The sequence below is a fragment of the Mirounga leonina genome, unplaced genomic scaffold, assembly GCF_011800145.1.
Source record: "Mirounga leonina isolate KUSES-001 unplaced genomic scaffold, KU_Mleo_1.0 Mir_200, whole genome shotgun sequence".
Classification (NCBI taxonomy): domain Eukaryota; kingdom Metazoa; phylum Chordata; class Mammalia; order Carnivora; family Phocidae; genus Mirounga; species Mirounga leonina.
In genome coordinates this window covers 4,754,868-4,772,093 of record NW_023270503.1, presented here as the reverse complement: position 1 = coordinate 4,772,093, position 17,226 = coordinate 4,754,868, and the positions used below count along the sequence as shown (strand labels likewise).

The 17,226-nt window shown below is 47.9% G+C and overlaps 1 protein-coding gene across 4 annotated transcripts in view; it reads right to left on the bottom strand.

The window, feature by feature from the left end:
* Window positions 1-1,431: 1,431 nt before the first annotated feature.
* FAM222B (family with sequence similarity 222 member B) overlaps window positions 1,432-17,226 on the bottom strand; it is a 77,454-nt gene continuing 61,659 nt past the window's right edge. Inside the window, exons 2-3 of one of the 4 annotated variants that reach the window (XM_035027696.1) lie at window positions 11,659-11,780; window positions 1,432-4,421 (exon numbers count right to left, since the gene is read on the bottom strand). In XM_035027696.1, the coding sequence (XP_034883587.1) occupies window positions 2,815-4,421; window positions 11,659-11,740 (1,689 nt within the window). In that variant the 5' untranslated portion in view covers window positions 11,741-11,780 and the 3' untranslated portion in view covers window positions 1,432-2,814. Of the gene's footprint in view, window positions 4,422-8,571; window positions 9,230-11,658; window positions 14,480-17,226 lie in introns of those variants that run through there. The other 3 variants (XM_035027697.1, XM_035027699.1, XM_035027698.1) reach the window with 3 other exon arrangements.

The window sequence follows — 17,226 nt, the reverse complement described above, 5'->3', positions numbered from 1 at the left end:
ATTCGTTAAGCGTCTGCCTTCGGTCAGGTCATGATCCCAGACTCCTGGGATCGAGTCCCCGCATCAGGCTCCCTGCTTCTCCCTGTCAAATAAATACAAGCTTCAAAACAAAAAAAGTGCTGGAAGTGGAAGAAGGGGAGGGAGGGGCATTTAGTCTTCAGTTGGCTCATCAGCACACCAGATCCCCCCTTTCAATGGTCCTTGGAGTGCAAATGGCAGCACTGAGCTGGCAGGCAGGGCAGCAAACCCCTGCCCAGCGAGAGGCCCGGGGCTCTGGCTGCGGTCCACCACCCCGTGCTTTCCAACCAGCACAGCGCCTGCTCTGGGCTAACGGGCCGGGAGGGCTTCCGAGTGCGCCACTCTACGGCTCCCCTCTTAAAAATGAGGACTGGCTTCCCTTTTGGAAATGAGACATGTTAGAAACCACTACAAGAAAAATCACCTCAAACATTCACAGCATTCAACGAATAGGACAAGATCAGAAGGTGAGTTTTTTCTTTTTACTGGTTTATAATAATCTTAAAAACCCCATCACACCCATAAACCACCACAGGTGAGAAGATGAGGGAGCTGGAGAATGAATGCTACAGTATGTGGACAGCGTACGGAATCCGGTATTCCCTAGGGGCAGTGTGGGGTGGAGGCAGGGAGTGTGGATACGAGGCCCTGGCTTGGACCCTTATTGCTGGTTGGGGGTTGGCTGGCAGAGGGGGAGAGGGGCTCAGGGTGAACTAGGAAACATCTCACACCAAAGGCAAGGGCAGTGGGGGGGGGGGGTCACAGTACATTTTCCATGCAGACTAGGGGTGGGAGTGAGAGCTTCAGAGATTTGCACCCCTACACAGGAAGAGATTTGAGGGTTTGAGGTTTGATTTAAAGCCCCCAAGTTGGTGTCTGGTCAATTTCCTAAGATGGCAGCTCACCTTTCAGGGAGAGGCATTGGAAAAAATTGCGGCAAAAATATCTGGTTTGGAGATCAAACAAGGGATAAGGGGAGACAGTGGTGCTCTTAAAATATAACTCCAAGAAGCGAGAACAGGAAGGGGGCCCTGGGTGAGACGGTGGTCAATGCCTTGGGGGGCGGACCTGCCCAGAAGCTGCAGGTACCCCCGAGGGCTCAGGGACAGGGAGGTACCAGTGTTCACAGACAGCAGGGAAATCAGGAACAATAAATTAGGACTTCATGTTGCTATCATTTGGCATAACACAATCAGGCATTTTTTCTTTTTTTTTTTTCTCTTTTTAAATATAAGGCAACTTGCCAACACATAATTTAAAAACTGGTCTTCAGTCACATTGCTTCAGATCACTAGAGAATTTCTGGCTAAAGAACAGTGGATAGTAAACAAAACCCCAAATCTTAAATAAGAACATCAGCTCACATTCCCCAGAGACAAGACGAAAGGTAAGGGCTTAATTTGGTTTAAAAAAAAAAAAAGTCAGAGCCCAACTATGTATCTTTAACAGAAGGGTGCAAAAAATTACAAAACATGATCTAAATTTAAAGTTACAGAAAAGTTTTAAATTTCTAGCCAACTATTTGCCACTTGGGAATGAGACACACTGAGCATGGGGTGAAGGATGAGCGTGTGAAGGGCGGCGGGCAAGGGCAGGAGGGGCCGTTTCCCACGGAGGTCCGCCTCCAGCTGTTAGAACCATGCTCATTTGGTAAAGGAAGAATTCAAAGAGCTTAAGGCTTTGTGTTTTGTTTTTTTTTTTCTTTCTTTCTTCATTAAACTGAGGGGCTGCAAGAGGAGGTGACGAGAAGGTGAATGTACCTGTGGGGCCGCTCACACAATGCTACTCAAACCCACACTACATTCATACAGAAACAGGACATTTAAAACTTACAGTGTAGAGCAATATTCTTAGCCAGTGTAGAGAGAACCAAATGCATTTTAACTTTTTTTTTTCTTTTTTCTTTTTTCTTTTTTTTGGTGTTTTTAATTCCGAACTCCAATGTGATCATCCTTTACCTAGTTAGTTCCTCAAGATCCTGTTTTGTTTTGCTTGGTTTCTGGCAGGGCACGAGGGATGGGAGCAGCAGGTAAGTTAGGAGAGACAACAGTGAGAAAGGGATCTTGGGTATGCTCAATGGTCACTACCTTACTACCTTTCTCCAGGGCTGGAAGAGGGGGCAGTCAGGAACTAATAAGATGCCAATACAAAGATCTCCCCATGCCTTTAGGCTATGGCCAAGTGCCTGCAGGGTGCCCTTGAGGAGGGTAGCAAGGACAAGTGCAGTGGCTCCCAGAATCAACGTAGGTGTACCACAAAGCCCTGAGGAATGGAGAGGGGTGGGAGGAGGTGAAGACTGGGTCTGTTATGCTTTGAGATCTTTGGGTGAGTAAGGAATTAGCTTCCAGAGCACTTAGGAAGTCTGGCTTCTTAGTCCCAAAGAGACAGAGACAGACAGGGAGAGGGGCCGGGCACCACAGCCACCTTCCCCAGGGCCCTTCCCTTCCCCACACCTCAGTCCTAAGGAAAACAGGCAGAGGTGCAAGAAAAGACGGGAGGTGGTTGGTGGGAAATGGCCAAGGTGAAGGGACTGAGAGGCAGCAGAGAGAATAGCCTGGAGTTGAGGTTAGGTCCTCACATAAACCCAGAAGTTGCTGGGGATGGTGGAGGGGAAGATGAGGGCACAGGGGATCCCCTGCTGTCCCCAATTAGATCCCACCAAATTCCCTTTCTTAGACATATAAGAATGATCACATTGGAGCGGTGAAATTTTGAAACTATCCAATTACTCAAAAGTAAGTCTAAACCTAGGAGGGTGACGTACGATCTGTAGCTTGTGGAGGGCACCAGGGCTCCCTATCTATACCCAGGGTGCTGAATATGAAGATTTCGACTATCTGCAGGCTCAGGGGCTCGACTGCCAGGGGCTCGGTGGGCCTTGCTCAGCATGGCCAGGCTCTGTTCTCGAAAGCAGGCCTGCTGGAAATCCCCGCTTAGGTAATCCACCGTTTGCATCAAGCTGTTCTGGCTTGCCACTGGACCGCCCCCGGTCCCTGCTCGGTAGTGGGCCCCAGCAGCCGTCCCACAGTCGAGGGGTGCACCCGTGGGCTGCCCACCATGGAACGGCATGGCGAGGTCCTGAGACCCCGAGCTGTCGCTATTGGGGGTGGGCAGAATGTTGTTCCACAGGGGTTGGAAGTAGTGACCATTGGGGTAGGCCAGTGGGGCTGCCAGGCCGTTGACGGGTGGGGATGGGGTTGGCTTCTCCAGGGGTGGCTTCAGATGGAAGGACTGTGCCAGGCAGAGTTCCTGCGGGTAGGCAGGGGCCTTGCCCACGAAGCCAGGCCCTGCCAACTCACGTCCTGCTGCATGCTTGCCTGTCAGGCCAGGGGCTGGCGTCCCACCAGCCTCACTGCACATCTGCTGTAGGTGGGCCAGCTGGTGCTGGTTCCAGGCGACTGGCTTGAGGTCGCTAGGGTAGCCAGTGGGGGCTCGAGAGATGCCCGTGGGCAGGTTGACAGGGCCTGCGGCAGGCAACGCGGCTGTGGCCGCATGGGTGTGCTCCATGGGATTGACCACACATGAAGGCATTGGCGTAGGGACGCTGTGGGTCGACACCCGGGTGCTTGCATTGATGAGCAGACTGCGACTAATGGGGCTGGGGTTGGCGATCTGGCCCTCACACACTGAGGTAGTGCTGATGCCTGCCCTCGTCTGGCAAAACTGGTTGATCTGGTGCACGATGCTGCTCAGGTCCGGGGGCTGGCTGTGCTGCAGGGTGGCCGCCATCGAAAGGGGGATAGTTGAGGTAGACACGGTCACATTCGGGGGGGCATCTGAGTCTGGCATCTTCCGACCTCCATGCAGCAAGGGATTGGGGGGGTGCTGGAGACCCTGGTGAGATAGGGCCGGAGGGTGGACCAGGCCCTGGGTTTGGGCCATGGGCTGAGGGTGGCCCAGGCCCTGAGGCTGCTGGAGGCTCTGAGGGTGGGCCAGGGCCTGGGGTGGCGGGATACCCTGAGGGTGCGGCAGCGTCTGGGGAGGGGCATGGGCCAGGGTCTGTGCATGCTGCAGGGCCTGCTGGCGGGCCAGAGCCTGGGCCTGGGCCTGGGCTAAAGTGCTGGGTGCCACAGTAGCACAGGGCGCCACTGGGGGATTCATGGTGGCCTCAGGGAGCAGTCGGGCTCGGGTGCCGTCAAAGTCCTTGAGTATGCTTTTGGCTGGCACTTTGACAATGGCAAGCAGGCCTGCCTTGGTGGCAGCCTGAGTCGGGTAGGGGCTGTAGCGCTGAGCTGACGTGTCGAGGCCGTTCACAGTACGACGAACGTGTTTCCGCTGGGGAACCTTCACACTGTTGGGGAAGATTTTTATAGTCAGTGGGTTGTTTGCGACCTTCTTAGCATACGCGTCCAATTCGGCTGGGGTAGGATAGTGAGCAGCTCTCATTTTCTGTGGAGTGTCCCCTAGAGAGAGAGAAGGGTAAGGAGAGCAAAGAAGGAGAGGGAGCTCATCAGTGCCAAGCCAACCAGCCCTTCTAGACTCCCCTTTTGAGGGTGTAGGGTAGAGCGGGGGATAAGGAAGTCATCCTGGTCTTCATCTCAGACCCAGTCTCCCTGAACCCCAACAGTAACAAGCACCACTAATGTTTAGTCAATACTTACAACTGGTCAGGCCTTGTGCTAAGTGACAGGCTATCTCAATGAATCATCACTCCTGCTTTAGAAGGCAGCTACGATCAGGATTCTCATTTATAAACGAGGCCACCAAAGATCAGAAGAGCAGAGCAACTTTCAAGGTCCCGGATCTTGGAAATCAAGAACCTGGCCAATTCTCACAAAGGTAACTGACAGTTGTTCTCCTACACGGAACTCTCTCCAAGTTCCTACCAGCCTATGCTGGCCTTGGGGGTGAAGGTTCTACACGGAGCTGCTTGTCAGGGCCCTCTGTGGCCACTCAGTCCCTTTCCCGTGACACCGGGGTGAAGAGGGTGCCCGCAGTGACGCCTCTTCAGTCTGCGGTGGCCAGGGAGGCAGCAGCTTTCTCTTGTGCCTTGGCAGCTGGGGCACCATACCCCCTGGGTGGGCATCCTGGCACAGCAAACAGGATGCTTTTTTTTTTTCCCCTGCAGGAGCAGAGCAGTAAGTTGCCAACATCTCTCCCCTAGCCTTATGTCACAAGTTCACTTTTGTTTACAGCTCACTCTCTGCCTGACTGGGTGAAGATCAAAAGGCTTTATTTATTTCCTGGTGGGGCAGGACAGCACAGAGGGAGCTGAGAAGAAAGGATTCAGAGAATCTTTAAGTCCTGAGAGCCAAAAATAGTCTGTATTCGGCCCTTGTCAGCTGTCACTTTCCAAAATGAAAGAGAAAAACCTGCCTTCCTTTGGAGACTGCGGAAATGCCCACTCACTCAATGTGCCTCATTAACGTTAACGGTCTCTTTGTTCGCATCCCCAGCGGCCACCCATGGGGGGGGGCTCCAGCGGATGTCGGACTTCCAGTCAAAAAGGAAAAGGTTCTGAGAACGAGAGCTCTTTAAGGATGCCAAGCTCCTGCAAAAGGTCTCAGCTCTGTTCTCCCCCCTCTCTGAGGTAGGGTCTTTCCTAAGTATACACAGAAGGTGCTTAATAAAGGCTTGCTGAGTGAGTAAGCCCCCAGACTGCCCAAGCAGAAGGAAGGGGCTTGGCGGGGAGCCCAGGCTCAGCTAGCGAACTCCCGCCCTATTTCCTCCCCTTGCAGGAGGCAGCCAGGACAGAGCAAGGACTAAGCTGACTGAATGCCCAGCTTGTGGCCTCAGCTGCCTTGGCCCAAGGAGACCCCATTCAGTCACGTCACTGGGCATCAACTGAAAGGGAAGTGGCTCAAGGAGTGGGCTAGAAGGAAGAGGGCACAGCTGCCTTCATTTGGTGGCATTGCTGGTTAGCCTGGCAGCAACTGCTTAGAAAATGCTGCTCTCAGAGGCAGGAAAAGAGAGCTCAGGTCCACAAGGCGCAGGGAGATTTGGTCCCAGGCGCACCAAGGTAGAACTGAGCACAAGAATACAGAAAGAGTTGTGCTCTTAGGGGCACAATGCCGCAATGTTGTAGGCACTCCCACAACGTTTGAGGTCTGCTTTATTAACCACACATAGAACGGATGCTCTGTCCATAAATGAAATGTTTGTAAGATGACGGATTTGGACAAGGTCTTAAAAGGATGAATGTGACAGTGACAGTTGAGGCCAGGAAGGAGAGGGAGGCTCAGAGGCCCAGAAACCTTCACTAGGAAGCACTAGCTGATGAGCAGAATCAAAGCCCCGAGAGCAGAGTCTGAGTTCTGCTGCTTCTTATTAGCCAGTGACTCTCAATGGGCTTCAGCCTCCATCAAGTGGGGCCATTTTCTGACCCTTGCTACATTCTCCTGGATAAGAAAATACCAAAAAATCTGGGATCACGGATAGTCCCTCAAGACACCAGAATTCCATTAGAAACTGCCCAGATCAGGGGCGCCTGGGTGGCTCAGTCGTTAAGCGTCTGCCTTCGGCTCAGGTCATGATCCCAGGATCCTGGGATCGAGCCCCACGTCGGGCTCCCTACCCCGCGGGAAGCCTGCATGTGTTCCCTCTCTCGCTGTCTCTGTCAAAAAATAAATAAAATCTTAAAAAAAAAAGAAAGAAAAGAAAAGAAAAGAAACTGCCCAGATCAGCCACTGTACTTCAGTGTCTGACTGGTCAAAATCAGCTGACACTCCTAGCCCTGTGCCTTCCCCAGAGCAGACGTGCAGAAGACTCAGTGTCGTCAGCATAGGTTTTATTCTGACTGAGCGGGCGCAGCTGAGTAATGCCAGTCAAAAGCTGCTGGGTTTTAGTTCAGTCAGATAGTACAGGTCTGCTCCTGGGCTTCCTCCATGCTGGTGGGCTTCCCTCCTTGAAGGTCAGGTAAGAGAGAGTGGTAGTGTGGCTTGCTAACTGATGGATTTCCTTTGCTCCAAGTCAGTACCAAGTCTCAGGGTGGTTTCTTTTTTCCTAGCAGAGACAGAAGGTAGCTTGGCTTGATTCAGGAGTATGGAATGGGACATTTACACTGCTTAGGATGATATGAGTATACTGGATAAAAAAGAGGCTATATTCTTGGAATCTAGCACCACCCACCTCATGTATCAGACTTAAGCCCAGCCCTCAAAAAAAAAGACCAAGTTTTCTCAACACTTTATCTCAGTCCCACACAGGCATGCTGGAAGCCTTCTTTCTTCTGTAACATCTTCCCTACGTGTACAGCTAACACAGTTACCACAGCTTTGTAAGCAACTTATTTCTTTTTATTATTATTTTTTTAAGTAAGCTATATGCCCAACGTGGGGCTCAAACACAACCCTGAGATCAAAAGTCGTATGCTCTACAGACTGAGCCAGCCAGGCACCCCTGTAAGCAACTTACTTAAATAGCTGGTACCAAGGGTGTCATTAATTGGTACATAAGGCAGCGTAGAGAATAGGGAATCTGTGCTTAGAACAAAGTTAGAGGTCCAGATTCAAATACTGGCTTTATTATCTACTACTCAGGGTCTCAGTCATTCTTCACTTATAAACAGGGATGATACCTGCTGTCATCTTTTTTTGTCGTATTTTTTAAAAGAGTTTATTTCTCTATTTTATTTCAGAGTGAGAGAGAGAGCGAGCGAGCGTACACGTGTGTGCAAGTGGGGAGAAGGAGGAGAGGGAATCCTAAGCAGACTCCATGCTGAGCGTGGAGCCCGATTCGGGCCTTGATCTAATGACCTGAGATCATGACATGAGCCGGAACCAAGTCGGACACTCAATCGACTGAGCCACCCAGGCGCCCTCGTACCTCACATAATTACTAAGATCAAGAGATTCAGTGAACAGGGAAAAGCTCTGCGAACAGGAACCATGACTATCAAAGGTTATTATTCAAGGAGAGCAGGTTTGGTTGAGTTTGCGCACAGACAAGAAAAAGTAACCCGACCAAGAAAGCCCGCTGGACTGGAGTCTGGGAGTTAAATGTAGCAGAAAGCAGTGCTGTCTATTCCAGGAACTGCGGGAGGCCCAGGGTCGGGGGAGGCGGGTATCTCCCTGAATCCCAGCTCCCCTTCAGGGGCCTCCCTGTTTGTCCTTCCATTTTGAAGGTCAGAAGACACAAGGACCATCTGCAGCAGGAAACTATCACAGGTGGAGAGGCGCAGGCAGTGTCTCAAATACTGGCTTCGGAGTCTGACCCAAGAGTGAGTTCCGGCCGAGTCACTGAACATAATAGGACGCTGGAGGTGCTACTCTACGTCTCCTCCTCAAAAGAAAGATAAGAGTTTCTCGTATGAGATTATTGAGGAACGAATGAGAACATACATAAATATACTCAAAAGAGGGCCTGGCACATAGTAAGCAATCAACAAATATTAACTAGTATTTCTAAGATTTCTATGGGCTTATCCCGTTACTGGGCCAATTCACCATTTCCAGGCCCTTCCACTAGGGGGCAGATAGGCAAAGAAAGGAGTAGTAAAACTGGGTAATTTTGACGTTTGTCTCAGTCCCTGATAGTCTATAATGAAGGAGGTCAAAATTGTTGTCTAAAAGATGATTTGAGGACCAAGGGCCTTTGGTCATTTCAGCTACTCACCTAGAAATACTTACTGAGCCACTACGATATACCTGGTGGTGAGCTGGGGAAGTAAGAGCAGAGGCTTGGGGTTAATGAAGAAAAAAATGTTCAAAAACACATTTTCTGGGGAATTGTGAAAAGACGGGTCAGAGGAAGTTTTGCCAAGTAAAGTTTCAAAACAGCTGAGAATTCTCAAAGCAAGTGACATCATGGAATATACAATCTAGAAAAGCTCTAGGAGGGTATCCACCTAACCCAAACTGTGGTCCTCTATTGAGTGCAGGACCCACCAAAGCCCAAGTGTTCCTTAATCCAGACTGCCCCACGGCAAATGCCACATCTAGGATGGGAAATGCATTACATCCTCCTACAGACGAAGAAAAGGAAGGGGAGATGAGGAAATGCTGGAGTCAGAAGGGCTCAATCCTGTGATTCTGTACCTGTAGTGGGTTAAGCCGGGGAAAACGATTAGCCAGGTGACTTAGAGTGCTGGCCAAGCACTGCGGACCCCTGATACATCTCTCCCGCCTTGAGCTCTTACAATACAAAGCACAATAATCTATAAATATCTGTACCCCATCCCTGCCCCGCCAGACATCAAGCTCTGTCTTTCTAACAACTCATAAGACCCTCCTGAGCAGGGGGAGGGGCCTGGGTGGCTCAATCGGTTAAGCGGCTGCCTTCGGCTCAGGTCATGATCCCAGGGTCCTGGGATCGAGCCCCACATCAGGCTCCCTGCTCCACGGGAAGCCTGCTTCTCCCTCTCCCACTCCCCCTGCTTGTGTTCCCTCTCTCGCTGTGTCTCTCTCTGTCAAATAAATAAATGAAATCTTAAAAAAAAAAAAGACCCTCCTGAGGATGAGGGGCAGAAAAAGGCTGAAAAGCAGAGTCACAAAACTGGTTTTAAGGTCTCTATAGCTGAGAGGCCTGGCCTCTGAGCAGGGCCTTGCTGCTAGGTCCCAAAGGAGAGAGTTTATGCTCCATCTCACCTTCAATGTTCAATGCTAACAGCTGTAAGTGACAGGGCAGAATTTTTTTTCTTATACATTTTGGGAGAGGTGAGAAGAAACCAAGTAAGCTTAAAACACCATCAGGTTTTCTTCTCTGCAAAGGCTTGGGTATAGTTAAAGATAGCAACAAGTGAGACAAAGGGATTCCAATACACTATCCCCCCAAACAAAGAGACAAGCCTGAATCCAGGGAAGAAGGTTATCTCAATTCTTGAATAAAATTTGAAGACAGTGGTTGGCAGAGGCTACTTTGAGGCTGCTTGGGCACAAAGGGAGTGGAGATCCAAAGTCAGTACCCAAGATAAAGCTGCCAATTTGCTTTTCCTCCCAAATGACTCATCCTTGATATCCCATCTCTGGGTAAAGCTGTTTGAGTACATGAAGGAACATAGAAGAAAGTCAGTGAGCTCCTCTGTCATGCTTCCAAGTATACCTCCTTCTCCAGTTGTGTCCCTGGAACCCCAGAACCACTCAAAATGCAGTTAGCATGCAGATTTCAGTGGCCAGGGAGCACATAAAACTTTATCACCCAATTATCATTTATTAAGAGAAAGACTGGGGGGAAAGCTGGTACAGCATAGCATAGCTTGCCTACTGGGTCAGGCAGCTGCAGAAGGAAGACTGTTACTTTCAGCTTTTGTCATTACATGAGTTGGATTCACTGGCCAAATTTCAGAACTAGCCAGGCTTTGAGTCTTACTCTCCTTCAAAGAAAGGAAGTCAAGAGACTAGACCATTTTTAACTTCTGAAGATAGCAGGGGTCAGCAAACAAAAGCCTGTGGGCCAAAGGAGAGCTGCTGTGTTTTTGTAAAAAGTTTTATCAGAACACAGCCACACTCATTCATTTACATGTAATCTACAGCTGACTTTGCCCTACAACAGCAGCTCTGAGTAGATCCAACAGGAACCATATGGCCCACAAAACCTAAAATATTTGTTATCTAGCCCTTTACAGAAAAAGTTTACCAGCCTGTCATAGAGGTGCTGAAGCACCAGGGCGCCTGGGTGGCTCAGTCGGTTAAGCGGCTGCCTTCGGCTCAGGTCAGGATGCCAGGGTCCTGGGATCGAGCCCCGCATTGGGCTCCATGCTCAGCGGGAAGCCTGCTTCTCCCTCTGCCTCTCCCCCTGCTTGTGTTCCCTCTCACCCTGTCTTTCTGTCAAATAAATAAATAAAATCTTTAAAAAAAAAAAAGGGGGGGGGGTAAGCCTAGAAGACTCAGTGATTTCCCCTTTTGCTCTGAAAGGAAGGTCTATCCCAAATTTAGGGCAGTATTTATACTTGAAGACACTGGACACGGTAAAGAGCTAGGAAAAGAATCTTTTCCTTGCACATCATTGTAGTGCAGGGATAGAAGCCAGGAATCTGGGGCTCCTGGCTGGCTCAGTCAGTAGAGCATGTGACTCTTGATCTCGGGGTCGTGAGTTCAAGCTCCACGTGGGGCATAGAGTTTACTTTAAAAAAAAAAAAAAAGAAAGAAAAAGAAAAAAAGACAGGAATCTAATAGTTCTCAAAAGTTCAATCTTGTGAGCAAGTTTATTAGCAGGAATATACCCAGAGACTGAGAAAGCTCCCTATCCCTTCCGGAGGTGAAAGCATCTTTACTTATGAACTGAGGTCACTGGTTCAGCAGACAGCAAAGCCAAAGGGAACGGTTTCCATGGTAGAGAATGCTCAGAGAGTCCAAAACAACAAAAAAGGGCAAATAGTTTGTTTCAGAGATATAGTAAGTAATCAAGAGTGTGAGTTTTCATTCAATTCCTCATGGGGGTTCAAACTGAAATACCTTTTTGAAGGGTTACATACATATTGTGTAAAACTCCTTATAGCTTTGTTGCTCAACAGATAGCTATCAGCAACAGTGATAATTCAGATGTTATACAATGAGGAATTCTAGTATTTAAGAGGATCTCTCTGATCAGAAAAGTGTCCACATTGCTGACAAGTCTGTCAGCTGCTTTCCTGCTGTCTGTGCTGAAGAATATCTTGGAGGTACCAAAGTTCACGGTCAACATACCCCTGATGTGCCTCTGTGATTACCCACATGTAGGGACAAAATAAGTATCACATCCTTCCCTGGGATCCAGATTACTTACATTTCTGAAGTCCAGTGTTCATCTGCGTGTGAGAAAGAAGCTGAAAGGACAGGTCACCTGGCCCTGGCAGACAGGCGAGCATGGCAGACTGGCATCAACACAACATGGGGCAGTCACTCACACTGCAATGAACGAAAAAACAAGGTCAGAGAATACAAGGCAACTCACTCAAGGAAGATACCAGGGACATTGGATATGAGCAGCAGAGGCCCACATTTAGATAGCTAAGCAATTTAATTAGCAGCATGCTGGTTGAAAATACATCAATGTCTCTATCTGCAGCAACAATTTGCTCCCAACTATTACTATAGCTAAAATGATGTTTCAGTCAGCACAGATACATGGGTGGGGAGAAATAAAAACCGGAAATACCTATCCACACAAATAACTGGAAAATAAGGTGCATCTGTAAAGTCTTATGTTCACCAGCTGTGGATGCACTTTCAGCATGTGCATTTCCTGTAGATGGCCTCTCCCTACTACTTTTGGGCAGGCCCACGGGATTGCCAGATACATGGCATGCTAGCTCTCATCCGTGCCCCAGCGAAGGCAGGAACAGAAAGGCTAGGGCAGATTCTAACTGAAGTGAAGGGAAAAATTATTTCTCCCTGAAAATAGAACAGGGTTCCTGAAGACAGCTGGCCTTCATAGGTCCTGGCTCAGTCTATTTACAGACCTGACTGGGGCGGGAGCAGTCAGACATTTCCAGAAGCAGTATAGTATATGAGCTGCAAAGGCACCCAAAGTCCAACTTGAAATGGCAGTAATCTGAGCTCACTTTTAGAAGAAGGGGCAAAGCATCCTAGGAGACACAATTAACTACTGTTAAAGCAAAGTCTTAAGTTTCTGGGGATTTACCTTTCCTACTGCCTGTCACACAATTAGACCCCCTGGCCACCAGGAAAAAAACTGCATTGTTCCCAGAATAAATCAAGGAGGTTGTAGGCTGCCAGCAGCCCTCTCTAGGCAAGTAATCCTGACATTATGTCAAGACGGCATGGTTTCCTCAGTAACGTCTACCAACAAGACCTACCCAAGAAAGCAGACCTGATGTGGCCTCTGTAGGGAATAAGCTCCCGTGTACCAAGGACCAAGCTCTTCTCAAACAAGTATAATGTACTAAAATACATGGAATTCCTTTTCCATACTGCAAAACCCAGAAATCCAGGTGGCACGTTAAGGCTTTAATCCCAACAAAAGAGGAGTGGGGAAAGAGCTCAAGTGTAAAACAAAGACCACAAATCCTCTTTCTCTTTGGGAGCCCTCTCAGGTATGTGAAACTACCTTGTCCCGATGAGTATCAGAGAGCTCCAGCTTGCAAGGCCAGGTAGCTGAAAAGATACTTTGTAAAAAGAGGCTGCTTAAACTGTGTCTAAGATACCAACTGCAGAAAGAACTGAAGACTGAATGCCTCAATGAGAACTGAGCTGCCCAGAGTTCTAGCAGAGACCCTGCCTTTTCAGGTCTCCGGTGGGCGGGATAACAGAATGTACACAGGACGCCAACTGCAGCGCCTCAAGAAATAAAAAGGCTTCTGTTGGGGTCAAATGACTGAGGTACTGCTTACAATTCCTTCCCTTGTGAAGGCTGTTCTTTATTTAATAACCTCTCCCCTATGGTCCTATATAGGAGAAGGCAAAATCCAAGGAAAGGAAGGGAATTAGCGAATACTGGAGCTAATACTGTGAAATGGGCTGTATGAGGGGCATTAGTGAGGTTTTCTTAATTAGGTCTCCCAACCTTTCCTGGACACAGGTAATAATTTCACTTGTCATCTAATCATCTCTAGCCTGGATTACTACAATAGCCTTCTAAATGGTTTCTCTGTTCCACCCTTGCCCCTATCAAGCAGTCTATTCTCCACACAGCAGCCAGAGTAATTTACTTTTTTAATTAGAAATCATATCAATTCAAAAATATCCAATGATTCCCCATCTCACTTCGAACACAAAATCCTAACAGGTCCACAAGGCCTACCACGATCTGTTACTACTACTTCTCTGACCTCATCTTCTAACCCCACTGCTCCTCTTGCTGATTCGACTTTCAGCCACAGTGGTCTCCTTGCAGACCCTCCAACGAGCCAAGTACATTTTGCTTTGTATTTCATCCGGATAGCAGAGATGCTGCGATGATGGAGGCTCAGAGAACACATTCACTAAGCTGTCTGGCAGATACACTCTTCCCCTGTACTTTCTGGAAGGAACCAATCTATGCACGATCACTGCAATCTCTGACATACTTATTAAATCTTGTTGCCTACAACCAGAAGGAGATGAGGGTGGGGGACTGTGGATCCTACAAGTTGACCATAACATACTGCCCCTCAAAACCACAACTCTGGATTTCAACAGGAAGAAGAGGAGACAATTAAACCAGCTAAACTGTGACAAAGACACAGTAATGGATTTATTAATAGCGAACGTAGGAGCAAAAATAATAGGTGAATTCTGTAAAGACTCCAGAAAGTCAGGGCGCCTGGCTGGTTCAGCCAGTGGAGCATGAAGCTCTTGTTCTCGGAGTTGAGTTCAGGCTCCATGCTGGGTGTAGAGTTTACTTAAAAAAAAAAAAAAAAAAAAAAAGACTCCAAAAAGTCCATTTTTAGTTTGGACAGGAGGGGGTGAATGAGGAAGAAAGATACCAGAGCTTGGGGCCCTCCGTGATCATGTCCCCAACAAAGACCACCCAGCAAGTTTAGAAAACTCATCATCCAGGCTGCTAAGAGTGCAGCCACCAATTTGTGACCCTTTCTTTAAGAGTTCAGGGATCTCAGCGCCTGGGTGGCTCAGTTGGTTAAGCGACAGCCTTCGGCTCAGGTCATGATCCTGGAGTCCCGATCCCGCATCGGGCTCCCTGCTCGGCAGGGAGTCTGCTTCTCCCTCTGACCCTCCCTCTTCTCATGCTCTATCTCATTCTCTCTCTCAAATAAATAAATAAAATCTTTATAAAAAAAAAAAAAAGAATTCTAAGACCCAAGCAGGAGAATACAATATAAAATAACAGTTAAGATTATAGATTGATCAGGGTGCCTGGGTGGCTCAGTAGGTTAAGTATCTGCCTTTGCCTCATGTCATGATCCCAGGGTCCTGGATGGAGCCGGAGTTGGGCTTTATGCTCAGCAGGGAGTGTGCTTCTCCCTCTGCCCTCTTCCCTCTCGTGCTCTCTGTCTCTCATTCTCTCTCTCTCAAATAAATAAATAAAATCTTAAAAAAAAAAAAAAAAAGTTCAGGGATCTCCCATCCAAGTACTAACTAGGCCTGAACATGCTTAGCTTCCGAGATCAGACGAGATCAGGAGTGTACAGGGTGGTATGGTTCAGGGATCTATCTGTCATCCTTTCCAAAAGACTGCCCTCTGTACTTAAGGAAGACTTCAAGCCCCTTGACCAGTTTCAACCGAAGTTAAGAATCAGATTCTGCTAGGGCAGGGAAGGCAGGGAATATGGCAAGGTCACAAGGGTTGTGATGAAACAGGAAGGAAGCAACTTCCTTCCAGAACCCATTCTAGAAGCAAGTATGCACAATATAAACTACTCTTCTGGAAGCCTGGTAGCGGAGCACAGGCCTTTTGTTTAAAAACTTCAAACCAGGGGCACCTGGGTGGCTTGGTAGGTTAAGCATCCAACTCTTGATTTCGGCCTCAGGTCATGATCTCAGGATCCTGGGATCCAGCCCCATGTCGGGCTCAGTGCTTAGCGGGGAGTCTGCTTGAAGATTCTCTCCCTCTCCCTCTGCCCCCTCCCTCCACTCACATACACACTCTCTCTCTCAAAATAATTCTTTAAACAACAAAACAAAAAAACCAAACTTCAAACCACCCACACATTCTGATTACCACCTGGCTTTTTCTAAAAAGCAAATTCCAATATAATTTTACAGTTGTTACTTCCAGAAGCACAAGCAGGGCCAGAAATCAACACTAGCATTACCTTCTCAAAGGACCTCAAAATTCAGGTCCCAAATTCTAAACAGAATCAAGTAGTAATCTAGAGCTCAGGCCAAGTGAGCTCTCAGCCAGCTTTCCTGCCGCCAGCTGGTCTGCCCCCTAAGCAGGGGGACTGTAATATCACAGTAAGCCCAGAACAAAGGTGTTCAAATTCTCCCGGGGCATTTGCACCAGTGTAAGCATTTACCAGACTACCTCTAATTAAGGAACAAACCCCTTGTGCCCACGGGAAAATTCCAAAAGTACTTCCATCTGCTCCCCTCTATGCCCACCCTCTGCCATCCCTGTCAGAAGACGGCCAAAGGTTATATTAGAGTGTGATGTCACACTTTGTTTTCCTGGGTGGCACCTGATAAAGGACTATCTCTACCTTAGGACTATCTCTGTGCCTGTAAGAAAACCTCAGTCGTGTTTGTGCTGCTTGTCCCTGCTCATGCTTAAGACCACTGAAAGGTAGGGAAGGGAGAGGAGAGAAGATCAAGCGCTAGAAAAGGGATTTATTTTTACTCAGGGCTCTGGGGTGAGGTGAAGTGGTCTAGAGCCATCACTTCCAGCCCAGTTTCACCACCCACAATCTACTGCCTCCCACTACATTTCTCTGCCAATTCTCTCTCCTGCTTTCCCTTCCCTGCCTGCAACCCCCACCTTCAAAAAGAATACCCCCTCAAAAAAAAGGTTGACTAGCCGACTTTCTGATTCATGCTGTGGTTCAAAGATTTGTCATTTGTGGTCTTTAATTAAAAACTGAAACTGATACCAGTGCCATCTCTGTGACCACAGGTAAAGAAATGTTATGCTCCTTATTTGAGTTCACTTTATAAAATATATCCAACAGTGAAAATCCTGCAGACATGCATCTTAAGAGAGTATGATTAATCCCGCAAAACTGCATTAATTTAAGAGTCCTCAGTATCTCTGATTAAAGCCTTCTCATCTGTGAGTTAAAACCTTATTTAAAAAGACTATTTTTTGATAACAGGGAAAAAATTTTATCCTACTGCTTTCTCCCTGTTCCTTTACTCCTGGGGTCCAAGAAATTAGGCTAAAACCTAAGGGAAACATCAAAATACCGCTCTGGGGAAAATAAACAGGGCAAAAGACAGCATAAATTACATGTTTATCCAATCAGACTCTGTAAAGTCAGTCACCTGTATGGTCTGTTACAATAAAACAATCTATTCAACAGGTAATTTTGTCAGTCCAGGTTTAACTGTGAACTTGCAACTAAACTGAACTTTTCACTAATTATCCAACCTGAATAAAGTTCAGCCACTGCTCAAAGGCATCTTTCTTTTCTATCTTTAACCTACAAGGGGAGCTAAAATTCACTTGGAATTGTGACCTCACAACTCTAGGGAGGCAGGGAAGAAAACAAATGTTCCCTTTGGGTTTTTTTTTTTTTTAAGATTTTATTTGTGTGAGACAGAGAGTGACCAAAAGCAGGGGGAGAGGTGGAGGGAAAGGGAGAAGCAGGCTCCCCTGCTGAGCAGGGAGGCCAACATGGGGCTTAATCCCAGGACCCTGGGATCATGACTTGAGCCGAAGGCAGACACTTAACCAACTGAGCCACCCAGGGTCCCTATGTTTTTGTTTTTGTTTTTTTTAAGTAATCTCTATGACCAA